Raw genomic sequence first — 17,539 nt, forward strand, 5'->3', positions numbered from 1 at the left:
ACCAGGGTGCAAGGGGCAGTTGTCCTAGGGCCCAGGGCTCAGAGCCATGAGCCCCCAGCTGCAGAAGCCCTGGGGTCTTTAAAATCCCCACTGGAGTGCTGCTCTGCACGACTCAGAGCTTTAGGGGGAGGGGAGCCCACTGCCACAAAGGGCTGGCTGCCCCAGATCCGCTCTGTCCACCTGAAGCCCTACCCCTTCTGAGGCACAGAGCCAGATGCCTCCCACATCTTGCCCAAGGAGGCTACCAGCCCCTGGTATTGTGCTTAGTTGGTCCACTGTCAGAATCAGTGCAGAATGTACAGTCAACTAAAACAGCTGAGTCTGACATTTATGCACAGAAATTGCTAAAAGCACAACTGAGCCAAGCTGAAGACAGGAGTTTTACAGTTCCCAATTTTGGAACTCCTCCAGAGTCACCTCATCTAAAGGCTTGGTCCATAATCGACTGCTCCTTAGATTACATTACCAAGTAATGAAGCCGATACCTAGTACAGTCCTCTGGCTAAGCAAGACCAGCAGACAGAAGTCAGTAGGAAAGGAGAATTTTTGCTTCCACCTCAGGAAAACTAGCCACCCTGCTGTGTTGTAAGGACACGTCCACATGGCCAAAACACCGCTGCAGAGCCTGATGGACAACAGCCACCACCACCACCATGGGCTTGCAGCACAGGGCTAAACACAAACAGCTCCCACTCCAGCGGCAGCCTGATCTCCAAGACACTTCGCTGGGTTTCAGAGCCCAGAGTCAGTCCAGCCCAAGCCAGAATTTCTCCATGGTTATTATTTTTAACTCTGTGGAATAAGTCCTACCTAAACCCCCCCAGCCTGAGTCAGCTGCTTCAAGCTCTGCAACTTGCTGCCTTCAGCTCCTATTTTTGCAGTGTACAGTACACCCCTGCATAAATCAAAGTCTCCCACACAACTTGGGGGAGGCCAGGAAGCTGACCATGCCACCAGCCCTGGTCAGTTTCCCAGCTCCAGCAAGTGGAGAGGAGCCAGGGACTAGGTGCCAGCCTGGCTCCCAGCTCCGCTCTGCTGGCAGGAGCTAGGAAACCTACCAGTACATTGCTGCTGCCTGGTTTCTGGCTCCCTGCCACCCTGGGAGCCAGGCGCAGCTTCTCCCAGCTGGGCGGGCAGACAGTCGCAGAGCAGCTTCAAGTTGCGCTTAACTCACATTAACACAAAAGTCAAGCACAACTCAAAAAAGTTGTGCATTTTGGGGGTTTACTGTAGACATACCGCAGGCCGCCTGAATGCTGAGCAGGGGAAGAACAGTGCATCGGCAAAGGGGAGCCTCAGAGACAGGAATGCATTTACATGGAGCTGAAAAGCCACCAGAGGCAGAGCTCAGAGCTAAGGCAGAAGCAGCTTCAACATGTGCCAAACAGACCAGCAAAGATGAACACGCAGTCCTCAACTGCTTTAGCTCAGGAGTAAACAGAGGGGAGCAAAAGGAAGAACCACTGACTGTGTTAGAACAGATGGTGCCATTGGACTAATACTGCTCTGCTGGGCAGACACAAGCCATGCACTCGAAGAGGCAGATTACAGGCTGCCTGCATCAGAGCTGTCAATCGCTGATGGCAGCCCAGCTCACAGCGCCAGTCTGGCCCCTAAACCACTGGAGAAGATCTCTGCCCAAACGAGTGCTCCTGCTCAGACGTGGGTGTACAGGCTTGCTCTAGCCTCTCTGCAGCCTACCCCTTCTGCCTTTCAAAAGGTGCAGGAACTAGCTGGCAGGCTGAGGTCATTGAACTGTCTTTTTTTGTGAAACATCTGAAGCTTCTGCTCTGACCATTCAAGCAAGGTCTCCCCCAAAACCCTTCAAACCAACCCAGGCAAAGCACCCAAGATTCTGTGACTGTTTCCATCCACAGGAATAGTTGCAGCTGTTACATAACTCCCTAGAAAACAAGTTATTCAGAGAAGCCAGAGCAGTCTGCAAGTCAAACAGCTTCACACTGACCCAGTGGAGTCTGCCTTACCTGTGGCCGCAAACACATTATTACTGGCATGAAGGTTCCAAACCACATCTTCTCCTAACTCTGCGAAAAAGAGGATGCTTGCTCCCCGGGGGGGGGAGGGCGGGGGGGAAGCTAAGCAGCTAACCAAAAAGAAAAATTCAGCCACCCCTTTGCACCAAGCCGTGATCACGATTCACGTGCAAAGTCACAGGTTTTGGGTGTCCAACTCCTGAGCCACTGCTGCTAGACGTCACAGCTGCAGGCCCTGTGATCTCAGCCAGCTGCTGGTCCAACTCCAGGGGACAGTGAGGGGCACAGATGGTGCGATGAGATGGCTGCAGCTCAGCACCTCAACTCCAAAAAACTTCCAGAACCAAAAACAGCAGTGTCCCATCTTCCGATGCGAGAGGGGAAAGGGAGATGGAGATGCAGCTGCTAGAGGTCACATGGCTCTCTCAAGGAGGCTCCTCACACAGCAAGCAGGAAAAAGAGATATTCACTGCCCTGAAGCCTGAATTCTAAGGTTGATTCTAATGGGTAGGTCTACCCAGCAGCCTTATTCTGAAATCGGGTGATTTGGCAGAGCTATGCCTGAAGAACTGATTTCAAAACAAACACAGCTACACACAAAAATGCACTTGGAAATAGCTCTCAGCTACTTCAAAACGGAGCCACTGGATGCACTGGGGCTTATTTTAAAACAGGCTCTACTCCCTGTCTCCACTGCACCTGTTTTGAAACAGTGGTCATGTTGTGTCACCACTAGCAGTTATTTCAAAATAAGGGCTGTTATTTCAAAATGGCTTTGCTGTGTAGACATACCCTAGGAAAGGTAGGGAGTGCGACCGCGTCTGTCAGGGGCTCCTTCCCCACTCCGCACTGAGTGCGGGAAGTGGGGCACCACAGACTTAAAAATACCTTGCTTATTTGCAGGCTTTACTTTAAAACCTCCCAAGGTCATAGATTTCCTGGACTCTGGAAGTTAGGCTGCCACTACCAAGTGAGAAAAGACACCCCCCGCCCCCCGCAAGACCCACTCAGATGTCTTCCTGTGGGGGTACCCCAAGCTCTTAATCCCCCTTCAGCGGAGAGATTGACACAAAAACCTGTAGCTCAGTAGTGGCCTGTTTAGTCTGAGGCACAGAAATCAGATCAGTTGCTTACAACAGTGATTTATTCACAAAAACAAGAGACAAAGTAAATCATGGGTTGCATACAGGGAAAAATATTTCCCCAGGATTCTGTTTAAAAGTTACAGGGTTGGGGGGTGGGGGAAGAGAAAACAGGGAAATCTCAAGTCAAACAACAACACGAGAGGAAAAAAAACAAACGGAACAGCCAACAATAAAAACAAGGTAACGAGCCAAGAGTCCATTCAAATTTAAAATAACCAGAAACTTGAACATGTCTAACTATCCATTTCCCTTGTACTTACACCTCTATGGTTGATTTTGCAATGGTCAGGATATTTCTGATTTTATTCCAATTGCCTAGGGGCCATCTCCCCTCTGGGTCTTTCTCCCTGTTGCAGACAAAAGCCCAGGGAACTGCACTTGTTCTCAGTTTAAACAGAATTACTTCACTCCCATTGGCTCACCTGGGATTCAGGTTACCTCTGGAAGATTAACCCCTTCTCTGCACTCATTCATGACAGCCTCTTCTGCTGGGAGGACAAAAAAGCAACAGCTGCATTTTGCAAGAGTCACTGCCCCAGCACCAACTGGACCTGATGAGCGTTTACCGAATGTGAGACCCAAAAAAAAAAAACAAACAAAAAAAAAAAAACCACCACACACTTTGGTCTTTAAAATGACGGGAGGCCTGCCATTCCCTTTTTCTGGCAAGGCATACCGTGTAAAGACAAACCTCACCATGAAGCTCACATGCAGACTCAACCAAGAAAGGCCGTCAGTTGCAGGTTTGCCCAACTAGATGATTGCTCTGAGAAGACCCAATAAAAGCCAGTCAATTGTGAGATTTCTTTTCCCTTACAAAAGGGTAGTGTCAGATGCCTCCCTTGTGTTTTTAAGGGAGGAGCATATAAACCAAACTCAGATTGGCCTAGTTCCTCTTTTGTACTTCATTGCCAGTGGAGGATGCTAGGACCATCACTGGGCCACTTACTATGTGGCCCAACAAAATGGGTGGCTCTCAGTTAAAGTTAGTATTTCAAATCCAGAGGAACATCCCTACCAGAGGCCACCATCTGAGGTAGGTAGGGTGAACTCCACATCTGGCAGCACGTACCTCTTGAGCTGAAGTCTTTTCTCGTTCCCGTTACTTAAAAACACTGACTCTTTGGGATTTAAACGTCAGACTTACCCAGTTCTTTAGAGCCTTGGCTTTCACTGGCCAACTCCCCCATTTTAACCAGAGCATCAAAATACCCTTTTGCAGCATAGGTCACACCTGAAAAACAAATGAAGTGATTGTTTAGTTTCAGGGCTTATAATAATTTCTACAATGCCCAGAATACTAGACCCTGTACGGAACAAAGTCCCCGGTTCACAGAGCTTGCAGTTTAAAAGCTGAGATACAAGACAATCAATTAGCGGGGTACCAAATTAGCAAGGAGGACAACGACAGAATGAGGCAGGGAAACGGTTACAACAACATTAGAAGTAGAGGGTTATTCAGACAGACCAAAAATAAAGAGAGAGTACCTACTAACTGGGTACTCTTCCATTAAAGCTCCAGCATAAACCAGCATCACCTATAATACTCATCTTATCGTTCAGAGAGAAAAAGCCCACTTGCTAAACAACTGCATATTGCTGACTTTCACTACAGTTCATTCTTGAAGCTAGGTGGAATGCCAATGAACTATGCACATCCCTTTTTATCAGATGAGCAGACATGTAGGGGGTTCCTCTAATCACAAGAGCATGTCGTACAGCTTTTGTGTAGCACCATTAAATCACATGCCTTCCTTCCAACATGTGTTCTTGATTATGAGGGTTTCTTTGAGTGCCCTCAAACAGGTCAAAGAGCAGAGCTCTGAAACAGAGCAGCAATTTTGAAAAGTTACCAGAAGCCTTGTGTGGAAAAGTGTTTATTTTAGATAGGGAGAGGAGGCTAGAATTGGGATCTCAAATCAAGGTAGTGTTAGTCCTATTATGGGCATAGGGTTAACAAAAATACCTAGAGATTCAGATTAACTTAGCAACATTTTTTAAAAACAGATACTATTTCTTGTCCAAGTCTTTAAAGGGATGTATCAATAAAAGTCACCTTTATTCTCCAATACAGGCACCTTTCCCTCCCCGCCAACATTCTGTCCATTTCCTCCCCACGAGAAATTTGATGTTTAAATACACCCTGAACAGAATGAGAAAGTATTAATAGAAAAAAAAATCCTGAGCCTGAAAACTTAGCTAAGGGGGGGTTTAGTGCATCTGGAGGCCACTGCTATGTATGAGACACCATGAAGTACCAGCCCCCCCACCTAGCAGAATGACAAGAGTCAGTTGTATTCTTCTTTAGTCTGTGGATGCTGTCTAGAGCCAGGGTACATGTGGGGACTATGGGTGGCTGTTCAAAAGGAGTCATCTCTGAACTCAAAAGGATGTGATACAGTAGAAGTCTGAGTTACCAGACACAGGGGGGCTTTTTGCTTATTTTTTCTTTTTAAATTAAAAACAACCAAAAGAGGGCTGTAACTGAATGCAGAACTGATACAAGCAAGTAGAGATAGGAAGTGAACACTTGCAAGTATCCCAGGGCCATCTACAATGGAAGCTTTCATCTTCTGATGCTTACAACCTCAGCTGAGCCCTTTGGGACTTCTGTCTCTGAAAGTAAGAAGCAATTAAATTCCACACACCAGCTCAGTTCTGAGAAGAAACTGCCAATAGCGCCCAGCTGGACTCAGATCAGGAAGCTTTGTAAAATGAGTGCTGCTGCACAGTTTTCAAGGTTGCAGCTGATTGAGCCAGATAGACTCCACCTGCTAAGGCTGCAGATCTTTGACCTAGAAAAAGCTGCTTAAGCACTGAGCAAGAGAACAGGCAAAAAGCAAATCATGGGAAGTTAGAGAGGTGCTGGGGGGGAAGAGACAGGGAAGGAGATGCTCCATGGGAGTCAAAGCAGTTGCATCTGAATGTTGTTTAGGGGAGTGGGGGGGTGGGGAGAATGGATCTCAAGGCTGAGATCAAGGGGGAGCTCTCATGTCCATTTACAACACTGCAGATTACATATATTACACTTTGCCTCAAACCTGTGGTGTACAACACACTAGCCACATGGGGCTATTCTGTCAGTTGAGTGGGGCTAATTGGCTTAAACAAGCAATGTATTTTCAGAATACTGTAGCTCACTCACTACACCAGTAGCCATTAGGGAACTGATTGAACACAGCCTTAAAACTATAGAGATTTCACTTTGCCGTGCAACCCCCTTCTGTAAAATTGTGTCTCAGCACAGACTCATTTAAAAGCCGCTGGCCCATAAGAGGTTTTCATGGAGCTCTTAAAAGTAGAGGACCTGCTCTCAAAAATATGCAAAATCTTAATGAAATGTTCCCTGCCCCCCAATCAAATCACTCAAGAAAAAGGGACGAAAAAGGGACACACAATAGGGTCCTCCAAAATGAGGGCAGGGGGAAGTCTGCCCCATAGCCCAAGCTTTTTTTAAAAAAAGGCAAAAACACATGCTTAGCAATGTTCAAATAGCCAAGCCCAGATCAGCGAGCCAACAGGTGGCCTTCAGAAATTACATGGCATAAGCTTGATGCGCCACTGGCCAATGACTGAAGCAGATAGGGAATTATAGCATGGCCTCTAGTTTGTGACAGTCATAGGGTCAGGTCACTTCTGGAAGATGAGACAGCATCTGCCCTGTAATGATGTGGAATGGCTCACCGTGAACCATCGTTTATAGGGTGGATTGAACCCTCCAAGTTCTTTCGGGGTTAGCAATCAGGAGTTTGGGACATGAGCCTTATCCTAGAATTCTTGCCATTGTGCAGGATGGAGTGTGAAGATTCTCAGTCCCAAAAAGGCTTATGAAGTTTCAGTAACTTCTCCAAAAGGTTCTGGCAGTCCTTGGGAATTGGTAAGTTCAGGCTGGCTGTGGTGCGCTTGTACTCAAGAACGCACAGAACTTTGAGCAGAGCGTACCTGCACAAGCAGACAACCGCTGAAGGGGTGTTGCTTTTACTGTCCTCATTACAATTGTTGCCACATCCAGAAACTTGGTATGCAAGCTCCCCATGCAGAGCAGTGCACATTATTCAGCAATTAATACATCTGTGTGTGAGTGTCAGTGCAAAGTCCGTGTGCATTGGTGACCCACGACATGAACAACTTTTGGCAGGCTAGTCCCTGCTTTTAGCTTTGCACAGGTCTTTTGAAGCCAACATGGAAAAGTCAAGCTTCTGTGCAAAATTACACCTCAAGCACTTCAGGCGGGACTCCCTTCGGAGCCACGGACTGTGAAGGTGATATTATGTTACTCCCTGGTAGCTCTGTTGTTGAGATGAAAGGTTACCACCAAGGCTTTGGAAGCTATTTTACTGAGGTCAGTAATGAGAGGTCTTCATCTTTTTCCACAAGATTAGAACACACACACTGAATTGTGAGCAGTAAATCACTAATGCAGAGCCTAAACAGGGAAGAAACAAGCAAGGGTCTTTGAGGTAAATCCTCACCGAGGTCACTGGCCTTGCTGAGATTCCTATTCAAGAAGGGCAAAGCATCATCTTGCTTGTTGGGGCAAGGAGTCATGCAGTGATACAGCCTTTCATGGACTTTGATGTGTTGAGCCCACACCTCCACACTATCCCAGGCAGCGGATAACCCTCTTAGGCTAGGTCTACACTAAAAAGAGTTTTGGTGACAAAACCTGGAAGGCATCCACATTCCCAAGCCCTTCTGTTGACAATAAAGCAACAGAATGCTGCACTTTTGGCAACAGCATTCTGCTGCTCCCCCCACGAGGAAGAACGCCCCTGTTGACAGAAAGCCAGGCTAGACGTTCCAGGGGTCTTCTGTCGACAGACAGGGCTTCCGTGACACTGGGAGCCTTGTCTGCTGTGCTTCCAGTTGACCGTTTTACCGACAGAGTGACCAGGCACCCTGGACTCTGCCAGAACAGATTGCTCTTTCCACCCTCTTTGCCGTCTGGCTGTGATCTGTGAAAAGATCTCTTCCAACAGTAACTTCTGCTGACAGACTGCTCCAATGTAGGCCTAGCCTTAGAGATGTCCCAGTTTCCTAAAATTCCGCTGGAAGTCAGCCTCTGGTCACTGCAGCTTCCTTGTGGTCTGGAAACAGCCTGCTCATTCGGCAAGATGGCCTCAAAGGCAGGGTGAGACGGAGCAGCAATACCTGCCCCAGCAATTCATGATAGCTAGTGTGGTCGTCCACATCTGAGAACAGCTATAGACTCACGCTGGCTTCATGGGCTCTTCCCCATTGAATGTACAGCACTTAACGGGACTGTCAGCCCTGCTTGTCCCTTTGGTCCCAGATTCTTAAGGCAGTCAAGATAAATACCATCCTTTCCATCAGCTTTTCCACTTGTACTTATTTATTTCTTCTGTAGAAGAAGAAGGAGTGTCAGAACTTTGCTGTCCGTTTAGAAAACTTGTTTCTGAACAGTCCATCCAGCTCAGTAGCTTTGGTCCTGGGATTACAGGGTAGGAACAACATGACACCAGTCACCACCACTTTCCGTTGCTAGGACACCTGGTATTGACCACTGTTGGAAGACGGGACCTTTTGTCTGACCCAATATGGCCTCTCTGATGTTCAGTTTGCTAGGATCAATTTGACAGGATGCATCACTAACTTCTGCGGTATATGCAGCCCAGCCTACTTTGTGGAAGTGGAGATGTGGTTTCAGCATGGCTTCCAGCAGCGGACCTTCAAAGCCACCACACAGAATAAAAGGCAGTGCGGGCTGCCAGGAAAGTTTCCCCAACACTGGTCATAAAGCTTGCAGCACAACACGTACTGTCTTTCATTAGACAGCAGAACTCCAGGTCAGGCTCAGTAGTCCATTTGACCCAACAAAAAAAGCCCCTTGCTGTTTGGGACCAAAAAGAAGGGTGCTTTTACAAACAGCCCAACCTGCAAGTTGCTCACCAGCTGCATTGTTTTTGTTTTGCTGTAGCCCCATCATGATTGATAGCTATTGAAATCACACCAAGGTACCATGCTTCATGGGAAAAATGGCAATACAAACTTCAAGATTTGGAAGTTTAGAGAAGTTTGTTGGGGTCAGACGTCCAATTCTTATCGTAATAGAGACTCCCCATGATCTCTGGCTCCACCAGGGCTGGGACACCTTTAAGGCTATGCCTGATGTACACAGCAAGACCTAAAATTTGGTTATTCATGATGGCCATAAGTTCAGTGATGAAATTCTCATTCTGATGGCGTGCTCTGCCTGCAGCCAGAGCTTCTTGTTGACATGGTGACGAGTACTGGAGGGGTAGCCGTGTTAGTCTATATCCGCAGAAACAAGGAGAAGTCCCGTGGCACCTTATAGGCTACCGTGTTTTTTGGAGCATAAGCTTCCATGGGCAAAAACCTACTTTATCAGATGCATGACTCTCTCACTGATTGTGGTACTCCACCAGAACAAGAAGGGTAAGTGGAGCTGACAGAAAAGCGTCAGCTGTCCACTTACCACACAGTCAAGCCACTGTGGTAAAACAGACCTAAGTAGGTGCACTGAAGTTGCCTAACTTTCACTGACATCCCACAGTAATGTAGACAAGGACACAGTAGCCAGAATGGCTCCCTTTAGCCTTAAAGAAAAAGAAAAACAAAAAAAAAAAAAAAAGCTGCAAATTAATGAAAGCCAACAGGCCATATAGTGATTTAAATCTGTGTTTCCTTGAACTACCTCCAGCAGGGGCTGATTTCAATGAGAGCGATTTCTGTCACTGTTTTAAGGAGTGGTTTGCTACAGCAACTTGCAATCCCAGTCTTGAAACGGTAACCTTTAAAAGCCAGAGTAAAAAAAAGTCTCTATTTAAATAAGGGCTGGTTTCAACGTTCCATTAATATTTCAAATGGCAAGATGGCCTTTTTTTTTTTTTTTAAATATAAAGATTGACAGAACTAGGACACTCCTGCAACGAGTGCCCCAGGTCATAATGACGCAGCAACATTTGAATCTTGATTCAAAAAGCCATGTGCAATTTCCCCACCCTGCCCCATGGAGAAGAGACATCCCGTGACACTTCAACAGTTTAGAACAATGCTGCCCAACCACACCCAGTACATCTGTCTGCCTCTGCCTCCACTCCCCCGAATTAGCATCCCCGCCCCCAGGTTTCTGCAATAGACGCATTCATGACACAACTGCACTTACTTGCCAAGGCTTTTTCATAGTTCTTCCCCATGGAAATGAAGTTCCTGAGGCTGGGGTTGAACTGTTCCATGATCGTCTGAAGGGAAAAGAGCACAAGAAGCAGGAGACATTAGCAAAGCCGGTTTGGTGAGGAGCAGGGTTCTGGCTAACTTCTTCCGTCCACGTGCAGAATAAACTTTTTTAATGTGCACACAGGCAGGTGTAGATGCGCACTGCCACTAGAAACGCACTCCGCCAGCTGCGGTCACTCTGCTACTCGCCTGGGCAGCACCTGAATTTCTCCTGGATGGTTACCCCAGTGCTCAGATTCCAGGGAACATGGGTGAGGAGAGACAAAGGACTCCCTGCAGGGAGACCAACTGAGCATCTCCATGTCCGTTTTGTGTATGCAACATGGCCCGGCTGATTCACAACAGAAGCTTGCTGCCACGCACAGCAAAGTCCCAGAAGCAGAGAACCCTCCCACCCAGGCCTCTGTAGACAGCACCACCCAAACTTACTGACATTTTGCACGAGGACATGGGCTGTACATACACAGCCCTGGTTTAAGTACTGAGCTGTTTTCTGAATAACTCCAGACATCATGAAGAACCTCTTTGCCCAGAATACTATTTGTTTCCAGCTCTGGCAACAGGAAGCCACGAGTAATAGGATCATGGGATAACAGACGATCACAGCAGCTGCAGATGAGCGACAATCATTCCTAAATCAAATGAATAGCGTAGCAGAGCTGACAGAAAGTGAGCTATTTGGCTAAATTTAAGTACCGTTTATACCACCTGTTTTGTATTTACAACCACGCACTGTCCCTGTCCTTTCTTGAAAGGAGATGACGGTAGCAGAAGGATAACTATTGCAGCACTGGTAATCCCACCCATATTTATGGGGCAACAAAAACGCTTTTGTAGCTGGCTATAAAACATGACTCGTAGCTACGTGAAATTGTACCAAGGAAGCACCTACTCGTGCGTTGTCCTTGAACTGCGCCTGCCAAAGACCTTCCAAAAACAGACTGCTTTTCCCCTCGTTTTTCAGGTTAGTTGTAACATTTCGGAATACTGGCCATTGGAACGACTACCATATGAGGAGAGATTTCAAAAGAACATGGCACTTTTCAGCTTAGAAAAGATGATGCTAAGGGGGGTGAAGGGGATATGACAGAGGTCTAGAAAGTGACTAGTGTTGAGAAAGTAAATAAGGAAAAACGTATTTACTTGTTCCCATAGCAAGAACTAATGGGGTCACCTAATGAAATTAATAGTTAACAGGTTTAGAACAAACCAAAGTAGTACTACTTCACACAGCACAGTCAACCCACGGAACTCCTTGCCAGAGAACGTTGTGAAGACCAAGACAAGAGCAGAGTTCAAAGAAGAGCTAGACAAATTCATGAAGGATAGGCCCATCAGTGGCTATTAGCCAGGATGGGCAGGGATGGCATCCTTAGTCTGTTTGCAGGAAGCTAGGAATGGGCAAAGGATGTACCACTCAATTACCTGTTCATTCGTCTGGGGCACCTGGCATTGGTCAGTGCTTGGAGACAGGAGACTGAGCTTGATGGGCCTTGGTCTGACCCAGTGTGGCCAGCCTTATATTGCCTCAGTGTATTAGAATGGGGTAAACTGCAGGGAGCTGATGTTTTAAATATTTCTATCCCTAAACACACACATTAGCTTATTTCATATGATCTGCACATCCTCTCTTTTGGGAAGGTGACCATGGCAATACCAGCCAGACTGGCAATAGGAAGATCCAGGCAGGGTTTTCTTCGTTTACATTGAGCTGGTCATTACCCAGCAACTACTGAATCACATAGGCAGATTAAGGAAGAGGACATAAGGAACCTCTATGTTCTTCTCTCACCCAGGGCAGCTCCTCAGTGCAGGCTCCAGCAGCCGGCCAAGCAGCCCAGCACTACCACCCAGCATGAGACAAAACAGGACCTTTTCCTTCAGCCTCTGGCTAGCGCTACCCAGAGCAAAGCTATGTAAAAGGTTGGCATTGGACATACAGATTTCTGGGTTTGACGTAGTCAGAGCTCAGCAGCTGCTCGGACAGGAGAAGCAATTTGGTGGCATTCTCAGCTTGTTCCTAGCAGAACACACATCCCATGGTTGGTCCAAGCCTTCTGCTCGCCTCAAATTTGTCTTTAGCAATTTAAAGAACATAAAAAACACTCTGCCTGACCCGTTTCCTGCACTTCGGTGTCCCGACAACTTTTCCCTCCCACAATCTCGCCATCTTACCTGCTATTCCTCACTTCCTCAGAAAGGGACTTGAGCCCCGTTAAGCAACTGTGGGACTGCCAGTAAGACTCATCTGCCCAAAGGCCATAAGCCAGCAGAAATCACTAAAACCATCTAGAATCTGGGTGAGCCAGAAAAAGGGTTTGCCACCCTGTTACGGGAGGTTTGAAACAAGGTGAATTAAAAGGCACTGAAGAATGTTTAATCCAGACCAAAAAAATTTCAAGAGCTAACAAGACAAGTTAAAGACTGTGATTATGTTGTCTGGCTAGTCCAGAAATCTCTTGTTCTGCACCGCCTTCCACTTCCCAAGAGCCATGGTGGGTCTGAACAGCTGACAAACAAATGACAAGAGGGAACACATCATTCCCAGGAACGTCCTGGGTACCACCATAAAACCAACCGAGAAGCATCAGTCAGATCACTCACACTTGGCAGAAGAGGACGTAGAGCAGGACTATTTTTAAAAAGTCATTTCAGAGCGGATGATGGAATAAAGGGCAATTCCACAATGAATGCACCCTTCAAGCAGCGCTCGCCAGCCCTGGGTCAGGCCACGTTCAACAAGGCAGAACCTGTGCTCAGACTGGTTAAGATTGCTGCCACTTGAAATTGCTACTGTAGTTTGGGTGCGTGGCGGGGGGGTGTAGAAAGAGAAAGGAAACGCCAATACACCAGGGACACTCTCTGGACAGCAAGGGGTTTTCACAACAGTGGGAATGTGGTTATGTTTCTCCCTAGCATTTCATACAGTGATCAGATTGCCGAAAAGGAACAGATTTGTGGAAGTTTGTAGCAGGCTGTGAAAGGCTTGCCCCTCCCTGCTGTGTTCCAATAAGTCATTCCATCTCCTTGTAGCTATGGCATCTTAAAAACGAGACCCCAGGTCTCCAGCTGAGCTCTGGGAGACGTTTAACTCAGTCTCCATCCTCTCACTGACCCCTTGAGCTAAATTCTAGCTGTGCACTGGGAGCAACCTTGCAATTAACACCAGGCTGGGGTAGCTATGGGACAGTTGCCTCAGTCTTGTTTTTGAAAGGGGAGGGAGGAACACCTTTCAATCACTCAGGGATAAGCCAGGCCCAGTGGACTAGAGCAGGGATATGAAATTCAGTTGAATACCTTTCTGCCCTGAGGCGCGAATGAACATTCCCTTGGGGAAGGAGCAGTCACCAGCCATTTGCCCCCACACCACTATAGCACACTGATGGTTACACATTTATGGAAGGGGAGAGGAGAAGAGAGAACAGACCCTCATGTTTAATAAGCCAATTTAACATCTGTCACCTCATTCGAAGCTGGCCAAACACCATTAAGCTCATTTTCTGCTGGAAGCATTTCTATCCTTAGTTCCTGGTGCCTGTTCTTTTGAGAGCAAGACGATTTAATCTACATCTGTAGATACAGCTGCAGCCATGGAGGTTGATCAACATTAAGTCTTTGCCTTCTAGAACAGCAGGACATTAATTTCAATAAGCAACCCTCCTCGTGGGATACAGCAGAGCACAGAGGCTGCAATTTAACCCACTCCTTGGTGGGGATACTTTAGACCAGTGATTCCCCAATTTTATTTGGCCACAGAACCCCTTTTCCTAGGCTCTACCTCTTCAACCCCCAAACTCCCTCTCTCTGCAGGCTTAATCCCCCTCCGCTCCTGGGGCTAACCCATCCACGACGCTGGCTTGGAGAGCTACGCTGTGCAGCCGCACGTCCCCAGCAGAAGGAAGGCTGGTGTGGAGGTATTCCGCTAGTGGTGGTCAGCTGAGCCACACCCACCGGAGGGGTGTGGCTGCTCAGGTAGTGAGGTGAGCCAGCGTCTCTGAGGCTCCCTGCCCTGTTGCTGCTCAAATAATGGAACTAAACTTAGTTGGTTTAACGGCTGGATCCCTCCTGCCACCCTGACGGCCGTTAAACCAATTACATTTAGTTCTACTGTTACAGTAGCTGACTCCTCTGTGGCTCCCTGCTCTGCGCTGCTGAAATGGAATTTTCTCCCGGAACCCTTATTTCCACTTTGAGGAACAACCCCACCCAGGAAACACTGGATTTAGGTTGTAACATTTTTTAGATCAGGAATTTGCTCTACTCCTCAGCAATAGCTTTCTTCCACCACTTTTCCTAGCAGGCCAGCAAGAAAGACAGGTGAGCACTGAAGCCCATCAGCAGACCCAGGGAGAAGACCACCTCCATCTTAACTAGAAACTCAGTGTGCTCTGGAAAGCTTTCCAGGGACACCGAAAAAAGAGTGAACATCTAAGACAAGACTGATCAATGCTAGATCCAGCTGCGAGGACTCAACACAAGTTCTACCTACCCTGGCTGTGAAAGCAGAGACCCAGGGCTGGCTTCCCATTGCACTGTACACCCAGTACTCCTCCTGGGGAGAAGATATATGCAGGGTTGAGAAGGTGAATGTTAAATGCTAACATGTCGGACTAACTAGGAATTTTCCTGCTAAATAACCCTGTTGTTCGCCTTTTGGTGTAAAGTACTTCAGACAAAAGCTTGTACAGCTTTGGTTCTTAAAACAAAAAAAAAAAAAAACACGACATCTGTTGTGTGGCTTACCTCCCCTGACTGCAGGGGACAAGTACCTATGAGAAATTAATTACCACCAAGGGACAGAGAATTTATGTATCTTTCCTTAGGAGTCATTTATTTAATGCCTGGGAAATGCTGCAGAAAGCTATGCTCCCAAGTTACTACTTCCAGAAAAAGGAGCAAATAGTGGCACAGAGATAATATGTCGGTCTGTGGCTATCTTAACAACTCTCACACATCAGTCAGACATGGGGTCACCCCCTTTCCCCACCCTCCAACACAGCAATCACCACTTCAAGCAGAGTTGTTTGAATGCCACAAGCTTTTCTCCCTTCAAAGCTCACCACCAGTAACCCCCTGTCTGAACAACATTTACACAGAGGAATTATTGCCATGGGTTCTGTGGGTAAGGATTATGAATACATTTGCTAGGTAAACTGCAGGGAGGAAAAAAACCAAACAAACAAACACACACACACACACACACACACACACTAAAAGAAGTCTGTTTTGCTGCGATGTCTCAGAGGATCTTTCTAGATCTTATCCAAAAGGGATGGGAGGACTTAATTTTATGTGCATCTACACACTGAAAAAAACATTATCCCTAATCAAAACAAAAAACACAGAGCTCTGCTTAACAGTTTTCCAGGAACTGTTGCAATGCTGGTCACAGTTGGTTGCCTTGGGACCTGCATATCAAACCCGCTTTATTTTCTTGGGCATCAACTCAATACCCACTGGATGAAAAAAACCTAAATCTCATTCCAGAGCATAATGCTCCAAAGTAGATTTAAAGACAAAAGAGGAAATCATGTGAGTGAAAAACTAACGTCCTTCTGATAGGGGGACAGTCAGCGACCCTATAATTAATTACAAAAATTAAAATAGGACTGTCCTTCCTTAAAGCTTAAAAACCAACATTTATGAAATATTTTTAAACTGTAACTTGACAGTTTTTTGTTTTTAACTGGGAAGAGTTTTTGCATTGTCTGATCACAAATCTGCTTAATATTAGGAACAATGCTGGAGAGTTGGATCCCCATATCAGGTGCAACTTTACGTCACCTCTGAACACGACTTGTGCCAAAAACTCCAAATTGACTGATTGCGTTGGCACATGTCACATAATAACTATATTACAAATGCATTATAAATGTTAATATACTACTGCCTAAATACTATTCAAATGCCTTAGTAGTTTGACACACAATTTCATATTTAATATTTTAGAAGGAAAAACAGCAGCAGCAGCATTTTTTTCCATGGAACGCCTATTCACATTCCACGGAGTTTGGGAAATACTGGTCTAGAATTAAGTGTGGTTTTATATCAGTGAGAAGCAATAACTTGGAGAAAAAAAAAAACAGGGAGGAAAACAATTGGGATCTCGACAACTCTGGTAGCACAAACTTTGCCCTGTACATGACACGTGCCACAGATACTAGTGTACTGCAGTCCGAGTTGGACAGCAAAACCCTGGAATTATTGCTATTAAACTGTACGTTGCAATACTTAGCAGCTGCTTACAGTATCAGCAGCACTGCTGCTGCTCAACACAGGGCCCCATGGGCAAGGAGAAGCAAGGATCTGGAGAGTCTTTAAACACTATGAAGATTTCACAGCACCCTACTGCAAACCAAACCTCCTTAAAACTGAGAGGATCCAGTGAAAGAGTTCCCATTGCAGAGAAGAATCTGCCATTCCTCAACCAAGAAATAGTAAGAGAGGTCGCCGTGTTAGTCTGTGTTCCAACAAAGCAAAGCAGCAGTCACATAGCACTTTAAAGGCTAATAAAATGATTTATTAGGCAATGAGCTTTTGTGGGACAGACCCACTTCTTCAGACCTGAAGAAGTGGGTCTGTCCCACAAAAGCTCATCGCCTGATAAATCATTTTATTAGCCTTTAAAGTGCTACATGACAGACAAGGAAAGTAAATAAGTGTGTCTGTCTCTCCAGCCACATTTTCTTGGCTCGGCACGAAACTGTTCTACAGTACAGCCAAGGACAGCCACTTCAATACAAGTAGCAGAATTAGTCATGTCGGTCTGTACCTTCAAAACACAAGAAGTCGTCCTGTGGCACCTTCTACACTAACAGTTTGGAGCACAAACTTTCATGGGCAAAGACCCATGAGTCACACATCGGATGAAGCAGGTTTGCCCACAGAATCTTGTGCTCCAAACTATCTATCTGTTAGCGTATAAGGTGCCACAGAACTTCTTGTGGGACTTTAATACAGCATATCTAGGAAAGGGCAACTGCCATAGGATAGGTAGATAGGAGAATAAATCAAGGCCAGTACTCAGCAAAACCAAACAGCCTGTTCAAATTCTGCCCCATCAGCATAACCCACAAGTGTCTGCCTTCCACATGCTGCCTGGGGAGAGTCTGGAGAGAAAGAAGTAACTGGTGGTTAAAGGCTGAAAGGACTTTGTTTTGTTCCACTGCACTAAATTCCTTG

General features: G+C 46.4%; 1 protein-coding gene across 4 annotated transcripts in view; it reads right to left on the bottom strand.

Moving 5' to 3' along the window:
• The window catches only part of BAIAP2 (BAR/IMD domain containing adaptor protein 2), an 87,290-nt gene that overhangs the window by 60,722 nt on the left and 9,029 nt on the right, over positions 1–17,539 (bottom strand). For all 4 annotated transcript variants that reach the window (XM_075014497.1, XM_075014493.1, XM_075014496.1 and 1 more), the window contains exons 2-3: positions 10,287–10,362; positions 4,287–4,373 (exon numbers count right to left, since the gene is read on the bottom strand). In XM_075014497.1, coding sequence (XP_074870598.1) covers positions 4,287–4,373; positions 10,287–10,362 — 163 coding nt within the window. The remainder of the gene's footprint in view (positions 1–4,286; positions 4,374–10,286; positions 10,363–17,539) is intronic.

The sequence above is a fragment of the Carettochelys insculpta genome, chromosome 20 (assembly GCF_033958435.1).
Source record: "Carettochelys insculpta isolate YL-2023 chromosome 20, ASM3395843v1, whole genome shotgun sequence".
NCBI lineage: Eukaryota > Metazoa > Chordata > Testudines > Carettochelyidae > Carettochelys > Carettochelys insculpta.